The sequence below is a fragment of the Athene noctua genome, chromosome 1 (assembly GCF_965140245.1).
Source record: "Athene noctua chromosome 1, bAthNoc1.hap1.1, whole genome shotgun sequence".
NCBI classification, from domain to species: Eukaryota; Metazoa; Chordata; class Aves; order Strigiformes; family Strigidae; genus Athene; species Athene noctua.
In genome coordinates, this window is record NC_134037.1 from 238,795,138 (window position 1) to 238,813,040 (window position 17,903).

Sequence of the window (17,903 nt, forward strand, 5' to 3'; positions counted from 1 at the left end):
AAAAGCCCCCCAAACCCAACAACAACAAAACCATATACAAGCACAGGAGAGAGATTCAGACTACGACATTTCACAGACATACCTAAACTTAGGAGAGATCACCAGTTTGGACAAACCTTCATGTGGTTTGGGTTTTTTTTCTTACAGGCCAGACATTTTTTGGTTTGTTATATTGCCAATTACAAATTGTATCCTGGGATCTTTATATCTGTTGATATTGATGCACATGGGATGTGTAAAGAAACATATATGATTTTAACTCAGTTTCCTGAGTTGTTCTGGATGCAAACACTGAGCGTGCGTGCAGTGTGGAGATCAGCAGTCCTCCAGGGGATCTGGCCCTTTGTGCTGCAGAAGAGTGTCAGTGAGTGAAATGGAAATTCAGAAATGCAGCAGGGCATTATCTATCACAGGTGAAATTGCTTTGAGTGCAGGTTTCCCTTCCCAACATGGTGCTGTTTTCTGTTCTTGTATCTTTCTCTCTCGAAGTGATCTGCACCTAGCAGCCTTCTGAATCACAAACGCACTAAATTCTCCTTCGTTTTGTAGCCTGACTTCTTTCATGTTTCTTTATCGCATCATTCACTAAAAGGTGCAGGATCTCAAAAGTAAAGAATTTTTAACTGAATGCTATTAGCTTTGGGTTCATAATAGGTAGTAGAATCAGGACATAGGTGATGCAAGTCAAAAGACTGTAAAGTTGAGTAAAGAACAGCTGAAGTGCTGTATGGTTTGCTGGACTTCTGGGCCTCCCATTAAAGTTCTTTGGCCCCAGACAAAGTTCTTTGGGGCTGCAGTGCCTGAGCAGAGATTGCTTCATCTTTTTGATTTAATTTGGTTTTTGAGTCAGTTTTCTTCAAATGCATGTTAAATTGCATATTATTTCCAGGCGCATCTGGCAAATATTTTTGGTACTAGTATTGCATGTAAGTGATGCACTGCCAGCAGAGATGTGCATCTGCATCAGGGTGTCAGTTTGATATATCTTATTATGTCAAAAAGAATCAAAACACTTCCAAATTCCTTTGGCGGTTATTACATCTCCACATGTTTCCTCTAAGCTCTGCTGCAGCTTAAAATAAGTCACCCTAAAGGTGCACAGATGAGGATGAACTTTCTAGTAATTAAGCATGAATGCAATGCTCTTCACTTGTGGAATCTATAAATATGCAGCTGTCAGGTCAGTGATGAATGCGAGAGGTTTATATGGCAGCCAAAAATTTTCCTTTACATTTTCTTAGGCAACAAGTATATTTTAACAATATTGGTATTGGTACCAGTATATTCTAATAATTTTATTCTTAAAATTTAAAACTTTGGTTATCTATTATTAATAAAAAGTACCTCATTTCACAATTTACAGCTGAGATTAAGGTTACAGTTTAAATATTTTTTTTTCCCTAGCAAAATAGAAGGAATTTTAAAGGAATTGTTTTATGTGTCATTGTGCTAGAACTTTCTGATGTGCTTGAGAAAGCTTCTCTTCACTTCCCATTGCTATGTTAATTTATTCTGTGTTTTGCTGGCCTGGATTTATTTCATACTTTAACTGACTGCATCTTTTTGGTTAGGTACCTCTTAGCAGGTTTCTTTTTAATTTTCAAATCTTTGAGTAGTTAGTTGTGACTCTACCACTGCTTGTAAAATACTTTTTCCAAGTGTCAAATCTGAGTTTTTTGCTTGCTTTCTTTGATGTCAGCTCTATTCCTGATGGTTCGCGTCATATTCATGGATTTGTAAACTCTATTAGTTTTTCACTTACTAGATTTAGTAATGTCCCAGAACTTGCTGTACTGAAAGACTCACAAGCAATAGTCTGCATTCCAGTAAGAAACATTTACATGAGAATGCAATCTCCATGTTCAGTGTACGACCAGCCTGCCTGCATAGTGGAGACACTGTTCTGACCGAAGTGTCTCTTCACAGAGCTGGGCTTAAAATTCCAGATTTTTGTGATTATTGCTTGTGTCTGCTTTTTCTTCATCGTTAAGCTTTTGAACTCTTTCACATTGTAAATTTTTTGTAAGTTAGATCCTCTCTGCGCATTTCCTAGTTTTACTGCTCTGTCCTAAGGAACCAAAGCCCAGTGAAAACAGCTTTCCAGTTACGAGAATCACTTCACCAAAGTCCAGTTATGGATTGCACATGTAGACCCTATTTATGTTGCTTAGTAATTTTTCTGAAGGACACAGTCTTAGTTAATGGAATTACCTTGAATTTATAGCAATTACTAGCAAGACAAATTCTCTGATTAATTTCCCAAGAAATGCTCTTGGGAAAGCATATAATTTGAACAGTGGCTTTGCTAGATAGATACTTATATATTAATTTTAATGTTTATTTAACATGCTCTCTATCCATCTTGTTAACATCTGTTGTAATAATGGAAACTATTGCCAAATAGTTTCAAGAGTGATGGTGATGAGACAGCATGCATCTGAATGTCTGTTTGGATTGGATTTTAGATTTATTGTCCATATTCTGCATTTAGAAGAAAGAGAATCTCTCAATTTTCACTTTTCTTGAGCAGAAAGAGTTGAATCATTTGATCTGGTTATTGAAAGGATTACTGTTATTGTTCAGCCCAACTGACCCTCAGGAATTTGAGGAAGGTGTTTAGCCATTTGAGGTTTTGCATTTTCTGCTATTTTATTGCCCTTATCGTTACATGAAATGCTACATTATCAGCATACTTGTGTTGTTTTTGTACTGGTTCCAGCTGCAGTGTGCAACAACTTGTTGAAACTTTGACATCTGTTTTCCCTTTTCCTCCTTTTTTTTTTTTTTTTTTTAGAAGTCAACCATGTCGCTCTTTTTCAGTGTTGCATGCTGAGCCTTAACTTAGCATGTGTATCTAGCCAGAAGGCATCATACATCTCAGTTACATTCCAGACAGTATACAATGGAGTGCTGTCCCGCATACTTTTTATTAATGATTATGCCTGAAAGAAATGCAGTTTACAGCATTATCACCAGAGTCCACCATTATTCTGTAAGCTAACATGAGAACATTGTGACATGGACATTAAGGTGATGCCTGCATTGTAGTACTGGGATTTTGGAATTAAAATGCTTTCAAAGAAGGAAAGATAAGTTTCCCATCTCTAAATATATTTTGGTAGCTATATGTTATTGCATACAGTAACAATGCATGTTACTGCATTCAACCAGAATCACTGGTTGAAATTTGGTGATGCTGCAGGCATGAGGTATGATAGGTTCAGTTCAGATATTAGTAACTCTTCCAAATTCCATGTTTCTACCTGCTTCTGCAGTGCATGCTCTCTCACAAGAACAAGAAAGCCAGAAATATTCCCACATTTGACAAAGACATACTGTGAGGCAGGTTGCTCTGAATCCAAATGAAAGGAAATCTTTGTTTTTAGAGGGCTTTCCAGAAACTGCCTCCTTGAATGCCACCAGGTGGACCTGATGACATGGTAGTCTCTAACTTGGGTGCTTTCATAACGGTGTGTAGACTATAACTTTGACCTTTTCGTGTATCAGTCAGTGATTTATATAATACAATTTCTGTTATAGAGGATTTTGCAGTATCTAAAGCAAAATTACAAATTGAAGATTTCCATCTGGATTTGGGTTCAGACAACTAGTAAATTTTATTGAGACCAATTCCCAGATAAGTGGTGTCTTGTATAGTCTCCAGGAGAAGACTCTCTGATCTCCCAGGGTCTGAAAAAGTGACTGCAGCTTGCTGCCACAATTTGCAGCTGGGAAGGTAGAGAGCAGCATCTGGCCAGCCAAGTAGAGCAGGACCCAGCTCATAGCTTCCTGCTGAGCAGAATTTTGCAAAAATAAGAAAACCTCTAGAAAAATACGTAGTGGACTGTGGTGAAAAGTGAATCCAGTGCTTCTGCTCTCAGAGTTAATTTAAGGATTCATACTCATACTTGTCTTATAGCATGTGTTTGATAAGTCTCTTAATGGAAAATGGAAATACCAGTATTGTACACTTTCAGATAAAATGAGGAGAGACCCTTTGGTTGAAAAATTGTATTGAATTCAAAGAGTGATTGTGATCAGAACACTTTACTGATCTGCATGTATTTGGAAAAAGCACATTTTGAGAAAAATTGATCATGTGCTCCTTATTTTTGAGATTTATGAATGAAAGCCAAGTTTGCAAGATTTTTGGGGAAACACATTAACACTACTTCAGAAATAGCAGACCCACTAATTGCCTTAAGAGGAAATGAGCCAATGTAATTCATTTATTAAACATAGTGAGCATGACTGAGTATAGTGTTTAATTTCTTCTAGCACTAGAAGCTTACCCTAAAAAATATTTATATTTGCACTTTAAAAAGACATTTCCTTCTTGTCTCCAAACCTGTAATTATAATTTGCAGAAATTGGCACCTGACTACATCTTTCTTTTGAATTAATTCATTTTACCTAGCTGGTTTCTGCCCCCTCATTTACCTGCTCTAAGCAACTAGAAGTATAGGATTAATCATCAGCTAAAATTTGTCATGAAATATGAACAATGAAAATTCCTGATTGATTGTTCTGGCTTATTTCAGAAATTTTACACACAGACATGCGAATGTATTCCAGTGCTCTGCTGTTGATTGCAAACATAACAAAGCTGTGGATTTTAATTTTTGAATATAGCTGGCATGGTATTCTAAAAAGTAATATTATCCCAACCAATGAAAAAAATAGCATTTTCACTTGTAACATGATTGATGATCAAAAACCCACATGGGTTTTCTACTACGTGGCCTTCAAATTGTAGGTTTTTCATTCATAAGAGGTTTTGTCATACAAAGGCCTTCTTCAGCCAACAAGCTCTCAAGTATTGCTGCTTTTTGAAGAATATACTGACAAGTGCTTAAGATCATTTAAGAGACTGCTCTGAAACCAGCAGCTTTTGTTCAAGTCCAGTTGCAGGAGTGCAATGATTTGAATGGCAAATAAGTAAAAGCGAACACCATCTTGACACAGAGGATAATAGCCATACTAGTGGAAGTGGATGAACAAGCTTCCTTAGGATTCCTCATTCATTAGATCATGGGCAACATACTCTGTGCCTAATTTTTCTATTCCTGAGTATTTAATGCTGTAATTCAGTAAAAAACATGAAATAAATAGCTCACAAGTACTGCATTTATTTTTTTCAGCAAAAACCAGCTTATATAGTTGCATAAATGGTTTCCCTTGAAGATACGCATTCTGAAATTCAGATACATTTCAACAGAAGTCCACAGAACTGTGTGAGATAGTATAATGGGTTTCCTGGTAATAAGTTGCAAATGTTTCTGTTTTGTTTGCCTAGTCTTTGAAACTATTTTAGTATCTCTGACAAGGCTTTACTCACACACCTAATATCCAAAAAAATGTATTTTGTTTAGTGATCAGAATAGAGTAGTAATATTAGAGTAATATTAATTTCCTGGTTCTTAGCATTATACAAGTACTCTATTTACTCTTAAAATAGTTGCTACCTGTTTGGACAAAAATTCAGGAGGGCTGCTGGATTCCGCACTTTGTGTGTCTGACCACTAAATGGTAGTGTTGTATTGCAGCTGAAAAAGGAAAATACATGAATATGGCAGAGAAGAAAAAAGTCCAGATGTAGTTGAACTCTGCCATCAGACTCTCAAATGTTTTTCCACTGGCCCATTAATTATATCTTCTGCTGTTAAATCAGCCATTCTCTTAATGTTTGATTGTTCTGAGAAGCCATCCTCTTTTTAACACTGATTTATTTTAAATGTGCAAGGAGTTTTTTCTTCTCTGTCCCTCTAGGAACTTTGTTCTGCTGTTTGAATTGTCCATGACAAGCATGCTGATCTGTTGTGCAATTGTCATGGGATTAACAGGAGCATATTTTACAGTGGCTAGCAGGATTCTGTTTCCTTTGATGCAAATGAAGACTGTAGTTGATGTGGCCAGGTGATTCATTATTTAGGCAAAATGTTTAGCTGGCCTATGTTTAACTTTTATGAGCAAGATTGTCAGGGCTCTGGGACTGTGAAGCTATGTCTCGCTTAATTGTGGTGTAGGAATATGCATTGTGTATTTGACAGGGAAAAAAAATGCTTGGGGATGTGCTTGTAACAGATGGACATCCCACTTCTTAATCCAGCTGGACTTCTGAACCTGAAGGTTCGCTTTCCTGTTTTTTTCCCAAAAACATTGCTTAGAAATTGCTGCAGTCTTTATATTGCTCATAAGTATGCCTTTCTGCTTACTTGCTTGAATAATCTATCTGGTAATTCAGCTTTATCTTTTATCTTCTTTATTAAAAAAGCCCTTAATATAATCAAAATACTAATTTAAATATAATGATAAATAATATTATTAATAATAATACATTTATTTTTGAGATAACATCTGTGGTGTTGGCTTTCCCTGGATGTGGGAGTTTTTCTGACTTGTGCCACAACGTACAGACACATGGCCAGCTGCTGCTTCCAGTAGGTGTTACTGAGCAGAGCTGCTGGGGTAAGAAAGCATGTCTCTATCCTTTCTCAGGACAAATACAAGAGGCAATAATGATGCCTGATCCTGCTTTCTCTGTCACCCTGGGGCAGACGGTAGAGGACTTTTGCGTTACAGCGGCTTTTGCCTTGCTTTATGCTCTAGCAGCCTCTTGTCTTCCAGGAATATGCAATGGGCCACGTGTTGGACAACAAAACACTAGGATACAGCTCTGATTCAGAACTTGGAACCAATGTCTTCCTTTCTGTTGACTCTTTGGGGAAGTTGGTTCAAGCATTATGTGACTTGTACTCAAGTCATTGCTTGTTTGTCACTCTTTGTGATTTGCTAGACACTTTACAGTAGTTTAAGGAGTAGCCAATGCCGCAAGGTAATTCCAGTCAATACACAGGATATACCTGTATGGAAATGCAAATTCTCATTTTGTAGGAAATGCCAAACAATAAAAATTTTTAAGCCACAAAAGAGACAGAGTTAAAACTTGCTGTTGCGAATTTTTAAACTATTTGTAGTCCTGGGATGTTGCTTTAGAGTTGAGCAAGTTATGGGACCTTGAGTATCCATATAAAGAAGTACCAGTGTGATGTTCTTACTGTGATGCTCTCCTTCATCAGTTCATCTCATGCCTTATTGGCAGCCAAATAAACATAAAATATAAATAGAAAATGTACCAAACAGTGAAAAACTATTGCTTGCTATATAAACTGTACAGATCCAGGTTTCCCTGATCTAAGTTGTGTATGATAGTCACTCTCAAAACAAATATTGCAGAAATAAAAGAGGCTCTGAAGAAACTCTACGGAGAGTTGTGTTTTTCTGTAGATAACATGAACCTGCAATGCACTGCAGTTTTGCAAGGGCAAAAGCTCATGCTTCACTGGTCTTCAACTGTTAGAGGGTTGGGTGAAGCTAGTAGAGGTGTTCACCTCACATCTGATAACTGCAAGACCTGAAATAGTCCTCTGAAATGCCTACTCTTAGTTGCTACAAGGCAGGAGGTGGATAGTTAAAAGTAAAAGACGTATACTGACTTGAGATTTCAATAATAGTAGCAAAGTATTTGAGACCCCTTTTATATACAGAGTTAAGGAGCGAAGTATTATCCTAAATTTAGGATGTAAAGAGAAAGAGGAACACAATAAGATCATGGACTTGGGAAGTTTGTAGTTTTACAGCTTATATTGTAGGCTCTGAAGTTGGAAATATAGACGCTGTAGAGTTTTCTGATGACTGTAATCAAGGACATAGTACAGAATAAGAGGAAGGAGCCGAAGACTAAGCCACTCCAGAAATGAAAGAGTGGTTTGAAACTGCAAAGAAATGCATTGACTGCAGTCTTTGTGAACAGGAGAATAACTAAATATGGTACCATGAAAACCAGAAGGGAGGTTTCCACAGTAATTGTGTGGCTCTGATAAGTTGGTGTTAAACTGAGAATGAAGAAAAAGGATTTCATGAGGAGGCTGCTCCTGAATTTGCAAATGCTGTCCTTAGTGGATTGATGGAGAGATTGTAAAGAGCCACAACTTAATGCCTGTGGTGCTCTTTAGAGGATGCTGAAGAGGAAAATGTGGGAGGAAAATGACATTGTGTTGCTAGAGTATTGTAGCCAGGGTATGGAATTAATGAAAAGAGTGTGCTCAAAGAATTTGTATGTAGAAGAGAAAATGGAGTCTGGTAGAAAGGAAATGGGAATTGCCTTGGGCAAGATACATTGTTGTGGTGTGTGGTGTAGAGGGCTGAGTCTAGAAGAGAGAACTGAAGTGAGAGGGCAGCAGTAGCGTTTGAAGTTAGAGGTGGGTGCGAGAACAGGCATCAGCGTTAGAGACTTTTGGAAGAAAGAGATGCAGATGGAAATGAAATTTTACTTCACTGAAGGGTTTAAATAGTGGAGTGAGGGGATGAAATAAGCAATGAGCTGGTTAGAAAACTGTAGGGCAGCAATTTTTTATTTGATTCAGGAAATGAAAAAGTAGGTGAAAGAAGGAGATGCCCACTCCAGGCTTGATGATGCTGTCTCCACATTTCCTCCTTCCCATGTGAATGTGTGCTGTCTTGCTCCACACTGGCTAGTCAGCACAATTCTACAATGGTGCATCTGTTGAAGTAAGGTAACTTTTGAGGAGTCATTTTTGGGTGTGGATAGGAGACATGTTCTTGCTGCTTTTATCTTGTCTGCCGTGAAGCAATTTTTGACAGAAGTTTGAACAGGCCATGTAAGTGGTTCCCACAGAGAAACCTTTCATGATACTGAATACTAGTGCTTGTCAGCATTGCATTCATGCCTAAGCCCGTGAGTTCCCTGTTGGGAAATATCCCATGCTCTCCTCAAATTCTGTAATAAAGAAGCTTGTCTGCTAAATCAGTTTTAATCTAACAGAGAAATTGTTCAGGTCTCACCTCATGTTTCAGGCCAAGGTATAGCAGTTTCAGTGTATTAGAACTGCCAAGTTTCTCTTGTCTCTATCTGAACTTTAGAGGATTAATTTGAAAGCTTTTTTAAAAATCTGTCACAAATTAAATACATTCCTCAAAAAGGTGATGATGGCACAATTTCAAAACCTAGGATCTTAATTTAGATTGATTTTCTTTTATGTGTGCCATCATTTAGTGCAACATAGAAAAACAAAACAGAGGATATTAAGATTAGTATATAAAGCATAGTGTGGAAGGGTTTCCTTGTCCTTATGAAAAGCTCTTACTGACCAAGACAGAAATATATATTTTAACTCATGAAAACAGATACTTCATTCCTAGTGATTTATTTGCGAAGTCTTAGCTGGATAAAGATCATGAAGGCTGAGACGTGTATAACACACAATGGATGTTGGTAAATACACAACTTGTAGAATTAGACTGATACTGTATCTTCAACAATTAAAAAAGTAGAGCAACCTCAGAATTAGTGGCAGAAGGAACAAAACAGAGTGGTCAGTCCTGAGTCAGTGCTGATCAACAGGCAGCTGAGACAGAAGGTGTTCATGGGGTGAAGCATGACTCCCCTGGGCCCAAGGGTGCTGTATTGCTTCCCATCTGCTCCTGTGAGGCAGCAGGAGAGCAAGATATTTTTGCTGAGTTTGAGTATGAAAATTCATGTTTTAACTATGCTGGTGTCTTGTGTTCATCTGATTTGGGACACACATACTGTTTCAGAGGCATTAATCTGCAATGTGGCCTCACAAGCCAGTTAGTAAAGACTAGGTTCATCCAGTTTGAACCCCTACAGTAACATCTCTTCATTTACAGAAACCCCTATGGTAACATCTCCTCTTCATTTACAGAGGGCACTCTTGTAATGAGAATCTCATGATAAAATTCTCTTCTTCACTGAAGAGTGCTCACAGCTTGATGCAGTTGTCACCATGGAGATTCCACCCCGACAGAAAAGAATGAATTAGGCGTCATTCAACTTCAGAAATGTGTAGCAGATACCTCCCAATGCCTTTGGCTAAGCTACCACCTGAGGAGACAACTTGGACCAGAAGCTGAGAAAGGAAGTACATATATGCTGATGATAAGTTATATTTTTTGTAGATGACCAGATCTCAAGAAGTGGCATGTGTATAACAACAGATAAATGTGAAAGGGCATGAATAAAAGCCTCAGAGCCTGAGCCAACAGGAAGGGAAACAGACTTGCCTTAAACTTGAAGGAAAAATTTAAATGCGATGTTCTGTGAATTCCTGTTGAGGTCTAATTCCTTTCCCTCAGAAAGCATATTTCTTGCGATTATCCCATAGTCCACACAGAATGAGGCCAGCTGAATTTCCTCCAAAAATATTTTTTTTTTTTTTTAAAAAAAGGCTTGATATCAAATTTATTTAGAAACAATGAATATTTTTCTTTCCCCTTCCTGAAAGCCTTATTGATGTGTTTGGATTTTTTGTGTCACAGCAATGACCTAAAAAACAATTGGATCCGTATGGAATGATTAATACGTCGTTTTTCTGAAGACGTGAAACACTTCTGAATGAGTAATGTTTTTCTTTACTGGTCTTTCTGCTAAGGGAAGCTATACACGCTAATGAATATTTTACAAAACTGAACAAAGCATTGGGAAAACTAGTATGGGAAGAGCGCTATACTGGTTGGGAGATAAATGTAGTAATGTAGAAGGTCTTTTCTGTTCCTCTAATTCTGCTAGGATTATGAAGTTAGACAAGACTATGTTAATACTTTTACAAACAATTTGTCTAGGTCTTTGTGGGTACTGATGGATGAAAAGCTAGACGTGAGCTGGTAATGTGTGCTCATAGCCTAGAAGACCAACCATATCCTAGGCTGCATCAAAAGAAGCATGACCAGCAGGTTGAGAGAGGTGATTCTTGCCCTCTACTGTTCTGGGGAGGCCCCACCCTGAGTACTGTGTTCAGCTGTGGCGTCGTCAGCACAGGAAAGACGTGGATCTGTTGGAGTGGGTCCAGAGGAGGCCCACAAAGATAATCAGGGGCGTGGAACATCTCTCCTCTGAAGAAAAGCTTGAGAGAGTTGGGGTGGTTCAGCTGGAGAAGAGGCTTCTGGAGGAACTTACTGTGGCCTTTCAGTACTGAAAGGGCTCTATAAGGAAGAAGGGGACAAACTTTTTAGCAGGGCCTGTTGCCGTAGTACAAGAGGTAATGGTTTTAAACTAAAAGAGAGTAGGTTTAGACTAGGTATAAGGAAGACATTTTTTACGGTGAGGGTGGTGAAACGTTGGAATGGGTTGCCCAGAGAGGCAGTAGATCCCCCAACCCTGGAAATATTCAAGGTCAGGTTGAACAAGGCTCTAAGCAACCTGATCTAATTAAGATGTCCCTGCTCATTGCAGGGGACTTGGACTAGATGACCTTTAAAGGTCCCTTCCAACCCAAACTATTTGATGATTCTGTGATTTGTAAGCTCTTAGGAAAATCCATAGCTGTCACAAGACTTCTTACTGACTGCCAGTAGTAGATGGCAGTGAAATAAGTTCAGGATCTAATCTGACATGTTCCTCCCTGAAGCAACAGACAAAGTGTGGGGAAATGGATAAAATAAGTACTGCAGAGGTGGTGGTTAGTGGAAAAGAAAGTTTCATTAAGGAGGAAAACAGAGGGAAAACATCAACAAAGATCAACTCATATCTTAAAGCAAGGAGGGGCTTTCTTTTATTGGAAAAATCAGTCAGAGGGAAAAAAGAAGAGAGAAATTGTAGAACAGAAGTATAGTGAGCTTCTTTAACATATGAAGAACTAAAGAGACCTGCCTAGGAATTAAACATTAAGGCTGAGTGAACCAAAAGTAGCAGGAAAATGAAAAACAGTTCCGTAATAAAACTTGACACAAAATTAATGAGTCAGAGTCCTAAAATCATGAGTCATGTAAACACTGAGGTTTTTCCAAGGATAAAGGTTTCTTTTAAATGTCTTTTTCACCATCAGGGAAATGATAATCAAAACTCAACATGAGATTGTTTCAGGTTCAGAAAGGCTACTTTAAAATAGCTTTAAAACTTCCCAGCTGGCTGGCTACAGGATGAACTCTGGAAGGTACTTGCCACTGACTCTGCCTGCCACCTCCTTTGGGCTGCTCTTTCCCCACCAGCACTCCGTGTGTGCTCCTGCCTTGCAGCCCGCGTCTCCTCCGTTCTTTATGCCTCGTGTTTTCCTGTTGTCATCCTTAATTTCTCGTTTTCTTTTTAGAAAAGCCCTATATCCACTTATCATTTGAGTTCTCCTTAAAACCTTCTGCCTCTTTTTTGTTTTACCACCTCATTTCTTTGTCCTCACTTTTCTTTCCAGCTCTTCAACAGCCCTGATGCCGGAGGGCACCCCACCTTGAGGTTTTCTCATTGCTCATCCAAAATAGCTTTCATTTTTGAGTCTAATTAAGTCGTTGTTACTAAAAGAAGACAAACACACATAACATCCCCCTCCTTTTCTGTCCAAGAACCCAGCATTATGAAGACTGTAATGAAAATGTGAGAGGTAGTAATCCTGTCGGTGGTGGTATACTGTGCTGGTGCTGTGAGCTATTCCTGAATGCAGAGGAAAATTTGAGGTTTTGATTACTTTTATTTAAAAATTACAGAGTTGGTGTTAACTTGATACGTTGTCAACTTTAAAACAATAGGAAATTATTCCATTTGCTGTGACTGACGTATGCAAAGAATTTTGTTCTGGGTTGTTTTGTGTGTGTGCTTGTTTTAAAAAGTGAATTCAAAAAGGTCCCTGATCACACTTTAGCTAGAATACAACAGTTAGAAAAGGTGATTTCATCTGTAGCTTTCATTTCATACTTTTAGAGAAAGGATTGATTCTGTCCCTCCCTCCCTCCTTCCCTGCCTCTTCTCCCTCTCCCTCTCTTCCCTTTGCGTTTCTCTCTCTTTCCCCTCCATTCCCCCTTCCCTCCCTCTCTCCCTCTGCACCCTCCACACCACTATCAACTGCTCTTTCTCACTTGTGGTAAGAGAATAAAACCAAGAGGTAAGAGAATAGAGGTAATGGCTCTACAAGCTGCTATTCTTACTTTCTGGTCATCTGTGCTCCAAAACATAAGGCATAATTTCTCACATCTTTTGTAGATATAAGAAAGAGGGTCTTCATAATAACGTTACCAACTTCAAAGAGGTGAATATTGAGAGCTTAAATGTTTTGGGCCAGACAAGGGAAAACAAAACGGTTCGCAACAGTTAGGAGATTTCTCATTGGTTCCAGGTACTTGTCTGTTTCAAAAAAGAAAGAAAAATGAAGGTAATTTTTAAGGTGCATATAGTGTCTGTGCTATAGTGCAAAGTCAGTCCTGAGGCTGGGCTGGCAGCCAAGTTTGCTGCTCTGTTCCCTGTTCTCCTGGGGCAGTTCAACTGATTTGCTTCGTGCTCCCCTGGAGGCTGTGGATGCCTGGTCCAGCTGGGTCCCTGTGTCCCCTCTGAGCTTCTAGAGAAAGCGCCACAGCAATGGCTGAGATAAGAAATAATTTGGGGTTCTTCCTAGTCAGACACCTGTGTTTCCCCCTGGAAGGGCATTGGAATTCTTAAGTTGTTTACTAGGACAAGGATTTGTGGGGGAGTTAGGCTTCAGCCTGTACAACTTGCTCAGGTGAGTTCAGGCATGACAAATTCTTCTGCCTCTCCTCTGTTTTGCATCAGCTATGTACAGGTCAGGTAGTCTTTTTTATGTGACTTGTGTATAGCCCGAAGCCTGTACTAGTGATCGATTTTCTTTACTGTTGCTTGTTGTTTTTCTTGCCACTGATGCAAAGGATTGTAATGCCTGAGACTCCCTGGTCTCTGGTAACATCATTCCCCTACAGAGTGTAAGAGAGACACCTTTAACTTTAAATATCACCTCTTTGCCAAAAAGTTTTTGTTTACAAATGTCACAATATATTTGGTACCAGGTGTATGGTAGAAAACATTTATTTTTTCAGTTTATTTTCTCTTAAGGAGTATATTTGACTGCTCCTGCATGGACTTTGTTTTCCCCACTGTGAGAAACACCCTGATGGAATATAGAAGATAAAAACTTATTTGTGAAAAAGGAAAAGATGGATTCTGTGATTTCAAAACAACAAAAATGTTAACAGAGGCTTTTGTAATTCGCTATTTAAAGAATTTATTAATTTCAAATCTGATCACATGCAATAGAGCACGCTGGCCTCTTAAGCACTGTCACAGTCCAGTACAGGTGATACAAATCCTTGATCTTCTAAACCATAACTTTTGAGGATCTGTGTTCTCCAGAAGTGAAAATGTGTAATAAAAAGCAGGTCCTGTTGCTTAGCTGATGACTGAGTGAGAATAAGAAAGTGCTTGCAGATTTCCTCCCAAAAAGCCTGGAGGGGGGGTGCTGTGTATTTGTTAGATGCCTTCTGGAAAGGTGGGTCAGAGTAACTTCTGAGGAGTGTGAGCTGGGGAGTGGCGTGGACCAGGAATGCTGAGACAGAAAGGATGGGAAATGCAGACAGTGAAGGACATCGCATAGCTTCCAATAAATAATATAAAAAGATACTGGAAGCCTGCAGAGAAGTTAGTCTGTAGCAGGATGGATTTGGAGGGAATTTATGCTCCTGCTTTCTAGGAGCTAGAATTACAATTCCCAAATTAATAAAATCTCAGAAGGCAAGAAAAGCTGTAGGAAGTTTATGTAGTTTTAGTTAGAGTAGGAAACTGAGAGTCTGGAGAAAAGAGGCAAGCATAAGAACACTTTATGTTGTCAATGTAAAGTTTGATTAAAACAAAGGATATCTAAGTACAAATTATTTTTCTATTGTGCTAATCCTGTTTTCTTTATTTGCATATAAATTGCACTGATGAAGCCAAGATGCTTTAAATATTGGTGTAATTGAGCCTGGTTATGTGTTGCTACCTCAATTTTAATGTCTTGTTTAGGCTTGAATGACACCCTCTTAACTGGGCAGAGCCAAGCATTTTTGAGTTTTATTAAATCCCTACAATTTTTGGATTCAAATATGAATTTAATTTTCATTCATGATTGTTGTCAAAATAATTCAACTTTGTGCCTAGGGTTGCTTATTATTCATTCAATTCTAATAGTGTGCTTAGTATAAACACAAATGTAAAGGTTATCACTCCCCAGAAGTGTCAAACTTGGGAAGCAAACAGGAAATCACAAGATTTTTCATGTCATTCTGCAAATTAGTAGTTTTGTACATTCTGTGGGAGAGGTGGCAATTTCAGAGGAACTTGACTGAAGGGAAGAGATGTTTGAAGCTTGGTGGGAGTATGGGGTGGGAAGACAGGCAGGATATGTCTTGTGGACCAAAAAAAAATGAGGGGAAGTAAATGAGTTTATATAAAGGTTGCTGAGGCTGATACACTAATAGAACATAAACTGAGTAGGAACATGGTAAAAAGCTCCATCAAATATTTACATTTTTGATGCTGGTGTTCAGGTACTGTGTAGTGTTAAGATGACAATGGTGATAGGAATAGGGTTGTGGTGGACCTGAATTTAAAATTATGTGCATCACTTAAGAAAGGTTAATTTGGGGAGTACATTTGTCCTGTTTTGGGTATTTATTTAATCTTCATTTTTTTCTCTCAATTTCCTATTTTTTCATTTGCTACTGCTCTACCTTTAAAATAGTTTTAATGACAAATCTTATTCTGCAAGCAAGTCACAACATGTACCACTGTTTTTCTTCCTTAAGGTTTTTCTAGCATAGAGGCTCATAACTGTTGTAGATACTGAAGCCTTCAGGCATGTTTCTGGGAAGCATGAGATGAATTTTATAACCCCTAGTCACCAGTCGCTGCAGATTGGAGGGGTGCTTATTTTTTTATGCCATAGTCTCATAAAATCTTATTAGTTAATTCTTGTGGTTTTGTAGGCTTTAAATGCTGACTTTCCCCCTCACTGATTGGTGTGAGGCTGGTGGTCTGGTTCAGGTGGACTGCTCTCAACTATTTTGTGAGTTTGTAGAGATTCTTTATGTGTTACTTTTCTGTCTGTGGACTTGAAACTCTATTTCTGAAATTATCCTGTTCAAACATCAGTGCACTACTACATTACAAAACATTATATAAAAAATAAGCAAACATAGCCTTTTAAAATTTTGTAAATGTGAAGCAGGAACAGAATTTACCAAGTGTCTTTGTTTTTTATAGAGGTAGTCAGATATCTAATTTGTTTTTAAAATTTGTCAAAACTGGATCAGTAAGTCCAAAGCCAGGTTTTTGGAATGTTAATGATTTTTCTTCAAGAATATTGGTAAAAATAATCATATGAATGGAAATATTAAACTGTTCAGTAGTGCCTTGTGAACTAAGAGCTGTTGTAAAGAAATCATAGAATCATATAATAGTTTGGGTTCGAATATATATAATAGTTTGACCTTTAAAGATCATCTAGTCCAACCCTTCTGCTATGAGCAAGGACATCTTCAGCTAAATCAGGTTGGACGGCGCTCTGAGCTTCCAGGGATGAGGCATCTGTAATCTCTCTGGGCAACCTGTGCCAGTGTCTCACCACCCTCATTGTAAAAAACTCCATCCTTGTATCTTATACTTATATATAGTTTAAAACCATTACCCCTTATCCTATCACAACAGGCCCTGCTAAAAAGTTTATTCACATCTTCCCTATAAGCCCCTTTAAATACTGAAAGGCTGCAATAAGATCTCCTCAGAAATCTCATGTATGGACATAAAACTACACCAACGTAATTCTGACTACTCGTATCTGGGAGTAGAAGAGATTATCCTTTTACTCAGTATGAGAAGAATTATTCCCAGCTCACCTGATTGTTCACCGTGGTGCCTTTGAAGAGACTTCACATTGACTTCGTTGGCAAAGGGGAAGAGTGTGTGATGGAGACTCAGTTCACCTATATGAGTTTGATTCCCTGTTAGGGAGATATTGCTGAAATAACAACATTTCATTCTGCATACACAGCTGTAACCTTGTTTCATTGCAGTCAAAGGATAGAGATGTGGGCTCAAAAGCAAATTAATTATCCACTAACTACTGAATGGTATCTTGTGCGTAAACAAAAGGCATTTACCTCATACCTCACTGATGCATCATCTAATGAATGTGACAGTTAAGGCTTTTTATCTTATCTCTCTCTTCCTGCAGTGTCCATGAAAGTGTTTCTCACTTGTAACAGATGGTCAGAGCACAGCTTTGAAATTTATCTGGAGGTGAAGCCCTGTTGATTCCATTAAAAGTGAAGAGTTTTCATGCAGATGGAGACAAAGAGGGATTTATTGTTCTTACAATTCTGATGATGAGGTATTTCATACAATGCCTTCCTTTTCTTCTTGCTTGTAGGTGATGTGCCTTCAGGATTTCTTTGGTGATGATGACATTTTTATTGCATGTGGACCAGAAAAGTTCCGTTACCAGGATGATTTCTTGCTGGATGAAAGTGGTAAGAAGATATGTTTTCAAAATGTTTACAACCAGAGTAGAGGGCAGGTTTCCATATCATGCTAATTAAGCCAAAACTTTATCACCTAAATTGGTTTTGGAAAGAAGATATTTTTATTCTTTAAATTCTTAATACTGAAAATAAGAGATAACAAAGTGATAATAAAGCTGCGGAAATACGCAGCATAAAACTTAATTTCAGCCTGAATTTCATATACCATAAGAAACAGTCTTGTGTTTGGTGAAACTCCTTTTTTGCAAGATCTTTCTTAGTGTTTTGTCTTTATTTTCTCTTTGAATTTATTTTACTTCTTTATCACAATCTTTCAACCTCATAGTTCTTACAACTGAGATTTAGATAATGCTTAATGGGTAATGTGATAAAGGAAGATAGATACAATTCTGTATGGAAGATAAATATTATTCAGCAAATGCAGACAAAGCCATCTGAGAAAATTCAAGGAGTCATCTGTTTTCCCAGAGACTGACTAATACAATAATGTAATCAATGTACATAATCCTCTAAGGAAAACACATGTTTGATTTGCAAATACTTTTATTGTTACAAAGAATATTCCTAATTTAGGA

The 17,903-nt window shown here is 38.1% G+C and overlaps 1 protein-coding gene across 3 annotated transcripts in view; it reads left to right on the forward strand.

Moving 5' to 3' along the window:
- Nucleotides 1-17,903, forward strand: part of DCLK1 (doublecortin like kinase 1) — a 255,207-nt gene that overhangs the window by 118,483 nt on the left and 118,821 nt on the right. For all 3 annotated transcript variants that reach the window (XM_074914194.1, XM_074914204.1, XM_074914221.1), the window contains exon 4: nucleotides 17,217-17,316. In XM_074914194.1, coding sequence (XP_074770295.1) covers nucleotides 17,217-17,316 — 100 coding nt within the window. The remainder of the gene's footprint in view (nucleotides 1-17,216; nucleotides 17,317-17,903) is intronic.